The 17600-nt window shown below is 37.1% G+C and overlaps 1 protein-coding gene across 1 annotated transcript; it reads left to right on the forward strand.

The window, feature by feature from the left end:
• Positions 1 to 735: 735 nt before the first annotated feature.
• On the forward strand, positions 736 to 16740 carry aspa (aspartoacylase). The gene is made up of 6 exons (XM_034682832.1): positions 736 to 1275; positions 5883 to 6078; positions 8219 to 8312; positions 8414 to 8521; positions 15301 to 15410; positions 15581 to 16740. Exons 1-6 carry the CDS (start codon positions 1037 to 1039, stop codon positions 15770 to 15772), a joined length of 939 nt encoding a protein of 312 aa, XP_034538723.1. The 5' UTR covers positions 736 to 1036; the 3' UTR covers positions 15773 to 16740.
• Positions 16741 to 17600: the final 860 nt, after the last annotated feature.

Consider the following 17600-nt stretch of genomic DNA (forward strand, 5'->3'; position numbering starts at 1 on the left):
CAAGGAGGAGTTGAAATTTACCACACTGTCTTCAAGGTTCCCACCAAAAAGGATGTGCCCTCCAGCAATATGAGTCATATGACTTTGGAGCAAACCATTGCTGATTTATAGGGCTTTTATCAGTGGGTAACAGTTTACAATGATTTCTCGGACACACATAAAGTGAATAATTTCATGTATATTAATGTTTTAAATAGATTTAAAAAACAGCTGTATCATGTTTAAATAATTATTTTTGAACAAGTAATGCTGAAATAATATATAAATACATTTATTCTAATGTTAAGCTTTAAGAGCAAACTTTACATTTAAGAAATCGGACAGCACACAAACTTTAAATTCCAATAAATAATCTGCATTTTTTGCAAAATAAATCATGGAAGCTGTTAACTTTTTGTATTAAATGAAAGAGAAATATCATCTAATATAAAATTGGTTATTTTTTTTAAATAATGACCAATAATATTTGGTAAAATTGACAAATACCCCTAATCACTCACAGGCTCTTGTTTGCTGTATATATTTATTATGCACTGTCTACTCTGTTACTGTAACACTTGAATTTCCCCGTTGTGGGACGAGTAAAGGAATCTCTTATCTCTTATCTTATATTTCAACACAAAGTATGGTTTTATTTTATAAACCCGGAAGTAACAAATCTAACCCGATATACAGCTTTTTATAGGATGTCGTAAAATGTTAGTAACATTTTATTTTGTTGGAGATTCACCGGAAACTATCGTTGCACTACCTCCCTGAGGAGGAACAGTGTCAGCTCAAACAAAAGGGAGTAACCTCGTTAGTTGGAGTTTCGCATGTTACTCGAGACATGTCGTGCAGCACTCAGCTCATTTTACGCACGCTGACTGACCACAACAAGCTCACGGGCACGTTACGTAAGCGCGTATAGCCACAACAGGCTTTTAAACAGAGAGGCTGTGGAGCTCCAGCTGGAAACTTTTCCTCCGCTGCTGAAGCCTTTGACACCAACCAGCGTGTCTTCAGCCCACATTTTTCACAGTGTAACCAAACAGTCATGTCATACAACAACAGCGCGTCCTTCAACGAAGCCAGGAGGGTGGCTATTTTCGGGGGTACGCACGGGAACGAGATGTCAGGCGTGACACTCGTCAACCTGTGGGTGAAAAACAGCGCCGAGATCCAGAGGAAAAGAGTCGAGACCAAACCGTTCATCACCAACCCAAAGGCGGTGGAGAAGTGCACGAGATACGTGGACACGGACCTGAACCGAGCCTTCAGTCCGGAGAACCTCAGGTAAAAAACACGGCAGAGCGTGGAGCTGTCATGTCCTGTCACTTTGTCCCTGCTGCTGCGTGTTGTTGATGTTGCTGTCTGCTGTCATACCAGCGAACGGAAACTATGTCATGGCACGGAGCCACAACATCCACGTTCAGTATCACAAACTTCTCATTTTAAATTAATTTCTGGTGTTACTAATTATGTCACGAGATATTTAATGTAGGTAAAGACAATACTGTGCAGGCTACATAGCACGTGCACACAGACACAGTAAACCTTGACCTTGTTTGGATGGGTTTGTGTACATTTTGTCCTCAGTGCAGCTTTTTGTGGTTGAAATTGTTAAAATCGGAAATCTGATTATGGTGTGTTGTTTCATTCTTGAGTCTGTTACGGTTACAGTAGGTATATATGTTTTAAAATAGGCTACCATAGTTCAATTTTGTAAAATGATCGACTACTATAGCTATACTATACACAGTATGTGTGTGCTTGAAGCATCTCGTGCCAAATTAATAATGTCAATACTATAGCTACTACTACTTAATAATAATAATAATAATAATAATAATAATAATAATAATAATAATGTAATAACAATCAAATGAGGGCGGTGCAGATAAAGGGGTCCCACCACACCATACGATATTCCCATGTAGGAAATCAGGGTGAAAAAACAACAACAAAAACATCCCGCTGATATTCCCCTCAAACTGCTTTTATCATAGGTAGTGTGTTTACCATCAGCCATGTCCCCCCAACATCCTCCCTCCTCCCCAAAGCCCCCTCTGGCTCTGTGCCAATAACAGCAGAGCAGCGTGTCTTCTATCCCCCTCCTCCCTGACTTGAGCCAGCAGGAAAAAACGTGAGCGAAACGTGACCGAGCTGCAAATGAATATAGACTTTTTTTCCCCTCTCCCTCTCTTTTTAAATCGTGCTTCTTCGTGTGCCCTATAGCGGAAAGTAAGTCTTACGCAAACGCTGGCTCATGGATTCATTGTGCATGAACACACACAGTAGCCTATTTACTAATGTGGTTGGATAACAGCTATCCAATATACATATTTCATCATATGAATCCTATAATAACACTTATGATGTAATGACAGCGTGTAAGTGGAACCCAGGAAGTTATAATTATTATACCATAATGTGAATCTAAAAGTAAAATTATTCTATATTTCTCATGATAAATAATTTACCAGAGGATTAAGATAAGATAAGATAAGATGAGATAAGATAGTCCTTTACTCTTCCCACAATGGGGAAATTCAAGTGTCACAGTAACAAAGTAGACAAAGTGCAAAAGAAATATATAAAGCAAACAAGAGCCTATAAAGTAACAATTATTAAAAAGTTATTAGCAATTAAAATTAAAATTAAAGAGGTAAAAAATAAGCATATCTTACACACACATATATATATTATTGGTTTTAGAGTCTGACCACTGCAGGTTTAAGTTTAAGGTTTATAGTTTTCCTGTGATGCTTAAATTAAAATAAGAATAACTAATTTTAAAATATCATTACACTTGTATTTGGTCATTTGGAATATTTTTAATGTTCTATTGGAGTTTTATATTAAAAATGCAGAGACTTTGTATATCAATCCAGTCTACCTGGTCAAATAAACTCATTTTGCACTTGATTAATTCGCAATATCGTTTCAAAGCTCATATTAATCTGTACATTTGAAGTCCCTGCTTTTCACTGCCTTATTGAGGATTTATTTAACGGTCTTTAAAGATCGTCTTCACCCCCTTCGGCTTATACACACCCTTTGGCCTCTGTCAAGGCAACATATAAGAAGATTAAACAGAACTTAAATAGACTGACAGCTTTGCTCTTCCCCTCATCTACAGTCCCTCAGTTGAATTCAGTGTGTTCACCAGCTGTAGTAAATACTGTGCTTGTGTGCTGTATTCTGGGGCAAAAGTTCAGACAAATCCGGGTGTTTTTTTTTCTTTGTTTTTTTTCTGAAAATGGTGTTGAATGAGCAGATGTGTGGCTGGCGAGACAATATGGACAGTAGAGGTGCTGTGCTACAGTAGCTTGGAGAATGTCCCGGACTGGTGGTTATTTTGAAATGCTTCAAAAGAGCTGAGAGAGGAAAAGTGGGGTTGGCTACCATCCTCTTTTCAGAGAGAGGTGTCTGTCCAGAGAGTAAAAAAGAAAGTTTGTATCAGGGCAAACTCATTTCTGAAGGGTGCTAAAGAGGAGACATTTAAGGGATTGGGGAAAGTGGACAGTATTTTCTCACAAAAGGGGGCCACTGTGTCCCAGCCTACACCTAATTAATCTTATTCTGTGGTCACGTCCAGGATGGGAACCTCAAATTACGGTGGCCCTGAAGGACAAAACAAATTTACAAAAGATGAAACACTTCTACAAAGTTGGAGAAAAAATTACATTTTGGAAAACATTTTTACATTTTATAAAACAAAATTACATCAGCAAAACACTTTTACCAAGGTCAAAACAAATTTACAAAATCTAAAAACACTTTGACAAGTGGTGAGACAATTTTACACTTTTACCATTTCTGAAACAAATTTAAATTAATTTTTATCAAAAAAGGAAAGTACCAATTACCAGAAATGATCCAGGAGTGATCAACTGAGGGGTCATTTAGTTTGTTTGTATGGAGAGAAACCAAACGGAGCAATGTTTGGTACTGGGATCTGTTTGGTACCAGATCACTTCCGGTGTTTGGTAGTTTGGTACATTCCTTTTCCGTTAAAAATGAATGTAAATTAGTTTCAGTAATGGTAAAAGTGTTCCGTTGTTTGTAAAATTGTCTCACTGCTTGTAAATGTGTTTTTTGGGGGGATTTTGTAAATTTGTTTTCTTAAATGAAAATTTGTTTTGGCCTTGGTAAAAGTGTTTTGCTAATGTAATTTTGTTTCATAAAATGTAAAAATGTCTTCCCATATTTAAATTTGTCTCCAACTTTGTAAAAGTGTTTCATCTTTTGTAAATTTGTTTTGTCCTTCAGGGCCACCGCATCAAATACTAAAATGTTGTTATACTGTGGTCCAGGTTCACTCATGATATAATTGTAAGACATCTGACAAATAGTTTTGGTTTACAACTTCCCAAATTATCAACAAGTGAAAGCAACAGATGATGGTAATAATGCCGAGTTGCCACATTTTAAAAATGTGAACAGTGTATTTGATAACCCATTAGTTTACATTCGAAAAACACTGGCAGCATTCACCACTTACTGGCTTATTTTACTGTTTTATAGTGAGGAACAATATGATAGAAATGTTTTAATTATTTTTAATTTAAAATAGCTAGCTAACAATAATATTAGCTGACTGACTCAACTAATATTACTGTTTGCTAGCAACTGTTACTGTAAATTAGCTAATACCACAGCTAGCTTGCTCATATTACTGTTGTATTGCCAATAATATGGCCTTCTAATATTACAATTAGCTAGCTAATATAATTGTTAGGTTGCTAATATCACTGTTAGCTCTCTGCTGTAACTGTTAGGTAGCAGATATTACCCTTAGCTAGGACTGCTAAACAATATTAGATAGGAAGTGGGTGAATGCTAATTGGCTGGAACTGTCAGTAACTAACATATTTTACATGTTTAATGATACTAAAGATGCATTTTCCTGCTGGGTTTCACTTTCAATAGTTCTTACAGTTTTGAATCAAATGATCGGCAGTTGGAGACAGTACTGTGCTATGATCAGATCTGTTATGTTTAAATTATAAACTAACATTGAAAGCAGCAGTACAAGACTATAATAGCAATCAATTCAATTCAATTCAATTTGCTTTATTGGCATGAACAAAGACATGTTGTTGCCAAAGCACATACAATTTATACACATACATTACATATATATTCATTACATATTATGTTCATTACATATTATATATATTACATATTTTATACACATTAAAACGATGGTGTCACCCATACAGCATATCTCAATGTCCTCACTTGATGCGGTGTGCTCATAAAACCTTCACCTAAAATCAAATATTATGGGATGGTGCGTTCCTCAGGCTGACAGGCAGACACATATTTAGCAGCTAGAGGAGCAATAATAATAATATGATAATAGCAATCTCCACCCTTATATTGAGTTCAGGGTAAAATGGCTGCCTTGTATACAGTTACTTGTTACAATGACTTGCTCCCAGTGGCATAGTCAGCAGTGTGTAAATGTGTGTGAATGGAATTATTTAACATTGACCGTCCACCACAATAGAATCCTCTGCCATCAGTGATACGGGATGAATGTGACAGGTAGTGTAAGAGCTCATTTACCAATTAATTCCAAGTTAGTTACTGTGTTAACTTGTGGCTGTTAAATCGTTCCACTATGGCTGACACTGAGGTGAAAGTTTCCTACAGGGCGTGCAGGTTAAGTAGACACCCTTGTGTCTATCATTAACATGCTTTATTGCTTATTGTCTGCAGAAGTGCCTGATAAGCTGTAAATGTGTACCTGATTGCTTACTCATGCAGTGTGTGTGTGTGTGTGTGTGTGTGTGTGTGTGTGTGTGTGTGTGTGTGTGTGTGTGTGTGTGTGTGTGTGTGGTGTGTGTGTGTGTGTGTGTGTGTGTGTGTGTGTGTGTGTGTTTGCGCTGTAGTGCCCCAGAAGGAGATGACCTGCCCTATGAGGTGCAGAGAGCTCAGGAGATCAACAAGATGTTTGGGCCCAAAGGCAGCCCAGAGGCCTATGACGTTATCTTTGACCTCCACAACACAACGTCCAACATGGGCTGCACTCTGATCCTGGAGAGCTCCAAAGACTACTTTAACCTGCAGATGATGAACTACATCAAGGTGATGGCCTTAAGGAATCCCCAACTCCATTTTGAGCATGAGCAAAGAGTCAAAATCGTTAAAGACCACATAAAACTGTAACATAAATCTGTTTTAGGGCACACATAGTATAGTATCAGGATTTTTAAATCCCAGAGTTTTTCTTTTTGAACTTGTTCACTATTCAAATGCGAAGGACAAATAACACATATTAGAACATATTAGATAAATGTACACCTACAGTCAGAATGTCTTTCTGTTTCATCCTTTATTATTGTTTTGGAAGAAGAAAATATTTTACTCCAGGATTTTCAATTCTGATCCAGTACTGCTATAAAAGGGATAATAGATAACCTTTAATATCATGGCACACAAAAGAAATTCAAAGGTTCTTGGCACACAAAGTAGAATACATCATCATACACAAAAAAACATGCACACCTACCAACACACTTGTAGACATGACAATAGCAATCAAAGTCTTAATAATAAGGGTTTCCTTAAAGAAAACACAGTGCAGACTTATATATGATAATGCCACATAGTCATACTAGAAGGTAGTGTATCCTCAGAGACCTTTTCATGTATGATCTCTTTATTATTATTATTATTTCTGCCTGAGCTCTGTTATGTTAAATCACACCCTCTTTTATTTCACTGTTTCGGTCACTTGATCACTGCTGCACTCTCCCTACTCTGATCCCACTTTTGGGTTGAAAATCTGATTGTAGATCTTTTTTTAAGTTTGCTACTCCCCAAACCATCAAGTACTTGATTGAACAGAGATCGTTTAATAAAGATAAAAATGTATCAAAAGTCAGGTGCAGTTTGTTAAAAGGATACCTCTAAAAAAAAAAGGAAAGTCAAAGGTGATTCTGTGTTCCTTCTGCCACATCGTTATGTGTGCCAATGAGTCAAAGTTTTACTAAGAGGTCAGAGGGGTTCAGTTAACCTATGTTAACAATAAATGATCAGTTCACCTTTAAATGTTAAGTAAACTCGCATAAAGGACAAGCCATCCGATAAACCAAGGTGATGAAGATTTTCTTTAGTGATTATAAAAGTTAGCCTTCTTCTTTCGGACAAACGCAACAATAGAATCAGTCCTGGATCTATGTAAACATGGTTCACATGTTCAACAACACATTTCAATTTGGGCCTTATTAACCTTATTCATGTGAGCTTGTTACTAATTTTGAATATACTGAACACTTTTCTTGAGTTCTTGCTCCTCAATAAAAATCAAAGTCACGCAGACAGAAAACACTCTCACTCCCAGGGAGGGAAAGAACAGCCAAACACAGCATGCTGCTTGTGACATCAAGCAATAGGGGTCATGAGAAATGTGTCTTTTAGCTTCGACAAACACAAATTTGCTACAGAAATCACTCATTACATACCCAGCATAGCATCACCAAGGATTAGCCGTTTAGTGACTAATTTCTAAAATGTTTGTTAAGGATAACACAGCAGTATCAGGGGTAATCTTAGGGCACTTTCCAACATCATGTCCATGTCTCCTTGCATCATTTAGTAGAAATATACTTTGGAACTCCTATTTAGTACTAGTTCTTGTGTTGGTAACTGGTGCACAGTGTTTTCTTTTTTAGCTTTATTCCTCATCTTGGTAATAACAAACATTGCATTTGTAATATACTTACTGTGTCTGGACTGAGGCATTCAGGGGACTCAGATCCTTCTTGGACCTTAGTAGAGGACACTCACCTTGTGCATGGCTTTGTTCATGTACCAGATATAAATTAGCCTCCTTCCTTTGTCGTTCAATGAAAAAACTTTCCACAAAGTTTCATGAAATTTAGGCAAGTAGTGTTTCTGCAATATCCTGACAGACAGATAATCCAAAAGCACAGTTTGTTTTTTGAGTAAGATCTGCTGTAAGTGCTTATCTATTAGTTTTGTCTTCTTACTGGTCACTAAGACCAACTTGTGACCCTTAAAAGTTAACCTTATTCATGCACTGAGTCTGTGCATTTGTCTAAGGATTGAATGTGTTGCATTTGTTCATGCACGGTGTTATTGCAGACTTCCATTCATTTGAACAAAACTTAAATCAGTCATTCACTCTCGGGTCTTCTTGCGACCTTCACCTGACACGTTTGTGTCTTCAGCTGAGATCTTGTTTGTGTTTTTTGTGTTGCAGAAAGCCATTGCTCCAGCCAGCTGTCTTGTTCTGCTGAATGAACACCCTCTTTTGAAATATTCCACTTCACGCTCTGTTGCCAAGCACCCAGTGGGTGAGTCAAGTCCTGCCAAATCACTCTGGGGACAGTTTCGAAGATGTCCCCAAGTCAACCATATGGAGAAAAGTTAACTCTTATGTTGTGACCGATTGCAGGTCTGGAGGTGGGTCCTCAGCCTCAGGGGGTTTTGAGGAGTAACATCTTTGAGGCCATGAGGATAATACTGAAACACGCCCTGGATTTCATCGAGCTTTTTAATGAAGGTAAGCAGACATACCATGGCTTAAACTTTTAGGCTACATTATACATTCACTATGTAGTGTCACACTGATGGAAGTATTTGGACTTACATGCAAGATTAGGTCAAAGAGTTCAAAGTCAGTTTAATGAAAACCAAAGTTCTGCACACAGGAAGTGAGAAATAGATGAAGGCACAGGTATCCAAAATGTGAGGCTATGGCCAAGTCAAAGTTACAAAAACTGGTCAAAGCACTAAGGCAAAAATGAAGATAGTAGGTGGAATGACTAAAAAGGTACAAGACTAACTGATACAGAGGGGAGGGAACACTGAGGCAGTTTTCGAAACCGCCTACTATGCTAGAAGTACATACTGACTTCACAAATATTCAGTTTGTAGTACGTAGTATGTGAACAAGAGCAAAATCTGCTGTATGCCAGAACTCCTCCATTTTTAGGTGCTGTGAAAATGATTAAATAACATATAAACCACTTCTTAACTTTTTAAATCATAAGTGATGCTAAAGAAGCAGTTTGTCTATCAGCTTGGCCGTTGTTTACTTCCGCTTTCCAAAACTGGAAATCCATTGACGTCTGGCTCAGCATACTGCAGATCAGATCCAACAATCATACTACATAATAAATTCAAACGCAGTATGTAGCAGGCCATTTCGAAAACAGCCTATGATATACCTGAGGAGTGGAGATAGCGAGACACAGGTGAGGCACATTAGGGTAATCAAGAACCTGGGAAACACAGAGGGGCAGGAAGTTAACAGACCTGGAACAAGAGATGAAGTGAGTATCAAAATAAAACAGGAAGCACTAGGCATGAAACATCAGGAAGGAAATAAAATAATCAAGAGCCATGATGTGAGGTTTTAAGGTCTCTGAAAACCCAAATCCACTGTAGACTATTACCTATGCAACAAAGGATCTTATGTATATAGACATTATTATCCTAAGAGTTTAAGAAGTTTAGCTTTAATCCTGATTCAAAATATAAACCTTAAAGTTTATGGGCATTGTCCTTTTATTGAATTTTAATTAGGCGTGGTAAATCCCAGATTTTTTTCTGTGACAGTCGAAAGTGTTGAGTGTTGGTGTCTAGTTTTGGTGATGGGGCAGAGTAATTATATAGCAATAGCTATGAGACAGGGACATCTTGGAGCATTTCAGTCGTAATTTTAGTTTTAGGGGGTGTCAGTTTGGCCTAGTGGTTAAAGTGCACTTGTAAGTCACTATTAAGTGAACCAATTGAATGAATCATTTCTGGTGGCAGGAATTGGCAGAAATACGATGTTTCCTTCTCTGATTCTGAATCTGAGGACTCATAAATATAAAGCTGGACCCAGATGATGGTCACATGCACCATTGTTGTGTGCTGAGCCAGAAGTGATGGGCCACATCCACACTATCTTGAGAAATGGTCTAAACAACAAAATAAGCAGTGCAGCAAAAAGGTGCAGAATAAACGCTGCATGAAGATATTCTTGTGGATTTTGTAGACTTCTTGGAGTGAAAGTTTAGAAAGTAATGTAATTGAAGTGTGTCCAAACCTTTTAAAATCTTCCACATGATACACTAGTTGAAAATATTCTTGAATTTCCTGAAGTGCACCCAAACAGACTCCACCCTCTATGTATTTACTCTTCTTTTGCTTCTCCCTCACTGAATTTCCTTTTTTTTCCTACCTCTTTTTCTTTTCAGCAGAGTTATTATTATTTCTGTTTTTTTTTTTTAATCCCCTTTGGTCTCAGAGCTATTTTACTTATTGATTACTCTTATTATAATATATTGCCACATTACTACTCTTATTGATTGCTAATATTACTATTGTTATTATCTTTCTTTTTTTTGTTCTCTGTTTTTTTTTGTTTTTTTTTTGTTGTTTTATTTAAATTTTTTTTTTTGTTTGTTTTGGGTTCCTTTTTTCCCCCTCTCTTCTCTTCTGTTTTCTCTATCTTCACAAGTGTATAAATGTGTCCTTCCATGTTTTGTAATGTTTGTACTTGTTAGTATGTCTGTATCGACTACATGTATATACACTAATTGGTGAATTATGAAAGAAAATAAGAAAAAAAAGAAAAAATTCTCATTGTCACCTGTGCATAAAACCACTGGTTCTAAGCACAGGGGGCACCAAAATCCACACAAAGTTCCCCACAGGAGCTTTAAAATCACCATTTAAATTTTCCAACCTTATTGAAAATGTCTGTATTTAGGGTTTGTGTTTGTTTGCATGTTTGGTGATTGCATTTTTACAAATTCAAGCAAAATATCAAGATGTTTGAGGCCAAAGCAGTAAAAAAAAACCTGACCAATGAATGCCTTTCACAGTTTGCAAGAAAAGTAGTAAACTGCCTGTGTAGAATTTTGCACTGAACACCCAGTCGTATGATTCATAAGGTGTTATGTAACAGAGAAATAAGTTGTTTACAGTCAGCATCACCCTGACAGGAAACATTTTGTGACAAAACGTCTATGGGTGTTCATCTGATTCATCCAGATGTACCTACTTCTCTGAATTTATTTAGCATCTGGCTCATTCTGCCTCCACTCTGCCCATTTTCTACCCCGAGGAACACATCCGTGAATGGGAATTTTAGGTGCAAGACAGCCTGTTCTTCCTTTTCTTTTCATAAAGCAGTGCTCCATGCCAACTGTGAGGTGCAGTCTGCTGGTTTCCCCTGACTGCTCTGAAGCTGAATAGGTTACTTGTTGGGAGTTGGTCACTTTCCATGTTGTCAGAGTCCGGCTGCCAACGGTGTGGTAATCTTCTGTCATGGGGCTACCGTGGTGTGGATGAATGCTCGGACATGGTGATGAATTGGTGTTCCTGCGCTTTGAAGCAGAGCAGCAGGAAGAAACAACTTGTTCAGGCATAAGAGATGAAACAGTTGGTAGGGTTCAGATTCAGAATGACTTACTCTGGAGAAGAACAAGAGAATCAGTGAGAAGACTTTTTTATTGGTTGTGTGTGGAACATTAGTTCTTATATTCTGTGCTGCAGCTTGCAAATGAATAAAGCTCCATGGTTTTTCACTTTGGTGATTAAGCAGTTCATTTGAGCATCCACTCTTTTTTGTCCAAATACAACCTGTCATATGTGTTTAGTCCAAGGGCCTGAATAAGCCCCTTTAGGCATTTTTCCCCAACAGGAACTTTACCCTGGAACTAGGGACTTTACCCCTGAACTACGTGCATTTCGACCGGAGGAACCAGGGTCTAAATTTGGTTCAGGGGTAGATAATCTCCCCCTGAAAAGCCCCTGCTCGGTTGAACGTAACAGTGTTTGAGGAGTTTACACAGATGTTGAAACACAGAGGGAGTTACATACTAGTTTAGTTTTTTTTAAGATTTCAAAATATTATTTAATATAATTTCTTTTCTCCATACTTCACTGGCCTGATTTGCACAATCTACCCGGGACTTCAGCCCACGGTCGAAACGCAGACAACAATCGGGGCACAGGAACCTTTTAGTTCAGGGTAAAGTAGTTCTGGGGGCTAAAAGACCCCGGAACTCTTGGTCCAAATGCACCTTATGGCACCTTCCAGTGAGACCAAAGGAACTCCATGTTGTGTAATATTATGTGAGATGAAATTGACTTGATTATAAGACTCAAAAAGCTGATTGGTCACAAATATGCAGCTATGAGTAGAAGTTAAGACGATCAGAAATAATTTGTTGAAATTAAAACAACTTGAAGCTTATTTCAGGAACTTTCTATTTGTGTTGATTTTGGTGCCCCCTGTGGGCCAAGTGTTTCCCCTAACATTTTTAATTATCATGTACTATACATGAAGACCTGCACTTCCTTCAGTGATGTCTGTCACCGTGTTGTATTCAAATCTTTCACTTGTGATCATTTGCCGTGGAATATGTTTAAAAAAAGGCTGTTTTTTCAGCGTGCTGTCAATCATCTGGTCTGACACCACCCCCTCCCTGTAGGTATTAAAAATCTAAATGTAGAAGTTGTCAGTCCTGATAATGGCAGTCTGGTTTTTTTTTTGTAGGTCATAAAAATCTAGAAACATCTTACGGGGGCTTTAAACAATTTAAGATTACTTGATCTTTTTAACACTTGACAAAACTTCATTAAAGGAGCAGAATCAGTGTCTGTCGTTCTGAAAGCTTGGTTATAAAGCACACATATATACCCTTTTTTCCACTGTTTGAACGTACAATACCAAGTCAAAAAAGTTGGAACACTGTACATAAGATGTTGATAAAAAAAAGAATTTGACAGTTTGCAAATCATTTAAAGCTGAAATAAAATGTTGCAGCTGAAAAAAATATATGCCCATTTTAAATTTGATGCCAGCAACACAGTTCATAAACGTTGGGTCATCTTTACCTTTGGGCTGAATCACTTCTTTAAATCACATTACACTTTCAACGTTCGATAAGCATATTAACATATCACATCCTTTCCGTGTTTTTGTGTCAATTTCCCAAATGTTTTGAAAAGTACTGATGGCATCAAATTTAAAATTAGCATATATTATCATAAAGCTATACATTTTCTTTTTCAATATTTGATAAGTCTGTGAACTATCTTCAGTTAAACAGCCTTGAAAGGATTTCCAAACAATTAAAATCTGTTTTTAATCATCATTTTACGCTACATACCAACTCTTGTGGAATTGGGCTTATATTTTATTTTCTATTTTTATTATTCAGTTTATACATTAATCATAGTTTCTCACAAAGATGGTCAAGTCCTATTTTTTTTATTTTCTATTTATTTATTTATTTATTTTAAGTTATCTTGTGTTCTCACTAATATATTCTTCTTACCAGCTATTCCTGCAACATTTCTCAGTAGATGGCAACTATACTACTTCACTGCCATTAAAAGTTGTTCTCTGGTGATGGATATGAGTTTGGGACAGATACCCACATAACATAGAATCTGGGTCAATTTATTTCTGGTGATACCAGACTCTTTTGCTTGTACCGAAAGCAAACTGATGTTTGAATCCATAATGTTAAATATTTTAACAGTTTCTATATGAATTAAGAAAACATTATGGAAAAAAATGTTTTTTTTTCAGAGAATGAATCTGACTGACTTTGGTTTTCCCCTGAATTTCCCATTAGCGTCGTCACTGATATAGTCTTATACATTATACTTCTGTGTAAAACCAAATCACATCCATTCTCGGCCATACTCTGAGTTATTTCTGATTAATGCAAATGTAATAATAATAATTAAATACTAGCCTGCAGTTAGCTATCACAGTGAACATGGTAAAGATTGTACCTCTTTAAAATTAGCATGTAAGAGAGTTACTGAGCGTGTTACCCTGCTCACAGAGCTGTTAGCTAAGCCTCACTGAGCTTCAAGCTTATCAAGAATGACTGAAAGTACTGACTGTTTTAGCCATGTGTCTGAGTCTGACTGATCTCCTCAAAATGCATTGCACAAGGCTTCATAATAACAATTTGTTGAATAATGCTTACACAAACTATTTTCCTCTGTGGAGCAGTCAATGTATTTATGAGAAATACACCAAACCTGCAACAAATAAAAACCTCCAAGGATGCACATTTTTGTTTTTATTGCAGGTTAGCTCTCCAATAAAATCCCTCAGAGTGTCATATACAGCACATTTAGGAACCCACTGTTTGTTTACTGTTATTTGCGGTTCACTCAGCAGGCTTTCTTTCACACATGAACTTGTTACATTTCTTATAAGCCTACAGCGAGTTATTTGAAATGATCACCAAGCTTTCTTACTAATCATCTGGCTGTGTTAAATACTTCATTCTGATTGGTCAGAACCCCCTAACATTGGTAATTAACTCTGAGTTGCAAAAATGACCTCAGGGACGACAAGATCACACAAGTCATCTCTAACTCCTTACGATCTGCAGAGTCCCTTTCTACTTTTAAGAGATGTCTGGAGACTCAACTGTTCAGGGAACACTTAGGCACTTAACCTGACCCTTCTCCTCTTTGTCCTCAGGGATAGAATGAATCAGAAGCTCTAAACCCAGCTCCTATTGAATATTTAGCACTGAATATTGAATGCTGTTGAATGATATTGAACGATATATAAAAAATGTAAAAAAAACTGGCACTACTTCTGGCACTAGATGGCAGAACCTGTGGCCAATCAACTTGAAGCACTTACTAAGGTTTTTCCCTCCAGTCTAAATTCTTGCTTGTGTTGTACATCGCTTTGGACAAAAGCATCTGCTAAATGAAATTGTAGAATTGTAGAATTGTAAAATAATTAAATGGTAGACAACATTGAGGATTTTTTTTGTTATTACTACTTAAACTGAGTAGAAAACACTGTGCTATATAATAGCATTTAAGTTTAACATAACAAGTCCTCCCTGATTGATTCTCCACATTAGGCATTCCTTACTACAGAGCATGCCTTTTGAATGCTCAAATGAATGCAGAATTCCTATGTTACCTGAACGCATCATATACCTTTTGTAGGGAAGCAGGTGAAAAGTGAGTTTTTCTCTCAGTTATTATTACTCTCAATTTATTTTGAGAGTACAGCATTTTTTATATTTGTGGTAAATGGCTGAACGGTCACCAGCAGAGAAAAGAGGAAGAGAGGAGGAAACAGCTCAGAAACTAGCAAGGGATGTTAATGTACATTTATCATCTTGAACTCCTGCAAGTTTCTTTCTCCCTTTTTCTGTTGCATATTTCTGTTTTTGAAGAGTTTATTAATTTACCACACCTCTGGATATACTTGAGTTTCTTTGCACATTTTGAGTACAAGATTTTCAGGATGCTCACTTATTTTGGATGTTGGTTTATGTGTTTTTTCAGGTGTGGAGTTCCCTCCTTGTACAGTGGAGGTTTTCAGGGTCTCAGAGCGTGTCGATTACCCCAGAGATGCCAATGGAAACATCATTGCCATGGTTCACCCCAATCTGCAGGTAAAAAAAACACTTCATATGTCCTTCCTTCATCCTCAAGCTTATATATATTTGCCCTCTTGAAACAATAACTCTTGAGTTAATCCAAAAGAGGAAATGAGGCTTCTTGAGTTTGATCAACACACTCAGGTTACTCTCTCTGTGATTCTTGCTTGTTATTGTTTTTCCAGGACTGTGACTGGGAACCGCTGAACCCCGGTGACCCTATGTTCCAAACATTTGATGGGAAGACCATCCACTACCAAGGCCCGGGCACCGTCTATCCCACTTTTATTAATGAGGCAGCCTATTATGAAAAACAACAGGCATTTGTGACCACCAGGAGAGAAACTCTGGTAGCGAGCGCCATCAGAAAAGCATGAAAACTGATTTGTGAGGCTAATAGGGATCATGATTATACAGTTGTTTTAGCCTCAATAAGAACCTGTGTGTAGATTTTGCACTTTGTTCTGTTAGAAAATGACAGACTTTTCTTCACATAATGACTAGACACCATCTTTTACACAATGTTTAATTTTCTATGCCTTTACTATGAGAAAATCTATTAACTATGCAAAGAATAATTGCAAAGAATCACTGTGAAAGTCTTTGACCTCAAGACTTGTATATTGCTGTGGTAAGTATTTATGATATTGTTCTTTTCAGAGTAAATTTACATTAAATCCTTTTAGGTTTATGGTATAAAAATGGACAAGCTGAGTTATTAATGGCTTGTGAAAAATGATACACACTCCTACTACTTCTCAGGACAGCCATTGAAGATCATAACCTGCAACTTTTTGATCCCAAACTGTACTCGTTTGTCTTCTTCTTCTTCTTCTTCTTCTCAACATTTCTTTGTAACATCTTTGGGAGGGTGTTTGTGGCCTTTTTGATTCCTACCTGTAACTCCTGTGGTTGCATATGTGGTGCTGTCCTATCGCTGCCTTACTTGAGATATCAGAGAAAATTGCACACTAAATTTGGAGTGAAATTTGTAGATTACATTTGTCTGATAATGAGATATTATTTTGATAAGAGATGTTAAATGTCTTGTTCCTCTAAACACAAGGGATGCAGTTTGAAACATGTTTTATAATAATAATAATAATATATGTGTCTATTTTGATATACTTGTACTGTATGTTTTGTGATGTGTAAAACTTGTTGAACCCTGGGAAGCAGTTGTAATGTCTAACATTTTTACGTCCGTTGTTTAAAGTTGTATTCTCTGTGGTCTTACAGTCTTTCGTTTTTTATTCAGCAATATTTTCAGTAGCACCATTTGTAAGCTTAGTACTGTTTACCATCCTGTGGGAATAAACCAATCAATAAATCTACTATTGCGTTATACCATGCCTTGTGATTGTAATTGCAACATTCATACTGACTTTCTCAGACCTTCTAAGCTTGTTTAATAATAATAATAATAATAATAATAATAATAATAATACATTTTATTTAAAGGCGCCTTTCTCGGCACTCAAGGACTCCGCACAAATATATGTATATATATATATATATATATATATATATATATATATATATATATATATATATATATATATATATATATATATATATATATATATACATACACAAATTTACATTAAAGGAAACAAAATCTAAATCAAAATGAAAACAATATAAACTAACAAAGTGGTAAGAAAATAGAAACAATAAAAAGTGACAGTGCAATTGGCGTCAGGCGGAGTAGGCGGTTTTAAACCGATGTATTTTGAGTTGTGATTTGAAATGGGGGAAAGAATCTGTGTTTCTGAGTTGAAGTGGTAGTGAGTTCCAGAGACGGGGAGCAGAGCGGCTGAATGCTCGGCTCCCCATAGTGGTGAGACGGGCGGAGGGGACAGACAGGTGTATGGAGGAAGAGGATCTGAGGGAGCGGGAGGGAGTGGGAACATGGAGGAAGTCGGACAGATATGGGGGGACAAGGTTGTGGATGGTCTTGAATGTTAACAGGAGGACTTCGAATTGAATACAGAACTGAACAGGGAGCCGGTGGAGCTGTTGGAGGACAGGAGTGATGTGGTGGATGGAGGGGGGTCGGGTAATGATACGGGCAGCTGAATTCTGGACATCATGTCTTTAGTCATGTAGGGTGCACCTGCAGCCACTAGAGGGCGTTTTAAAACCAGAGATTGGAGTTGCTTCTCCGTTGATCTCATCTGCAAAGTAGCTCCTGAGTCCATACGT

This window comes from Notolabrus celidotus, chromosome 5 (genome assembly GCF_009762535.1).
Source record: "Notolabrus celidotus isolate fNotCel1 chromosome 5, fNotCel1.pri, whole genome shotgun sequence".
NCBI classification, from domain to species: domain Eukaryota; kingdom Metazoa; phylum Chordata; class Actinopteri; order Labriformes; family Labridae; genus Notolabrus; species Notolabrus celidotus.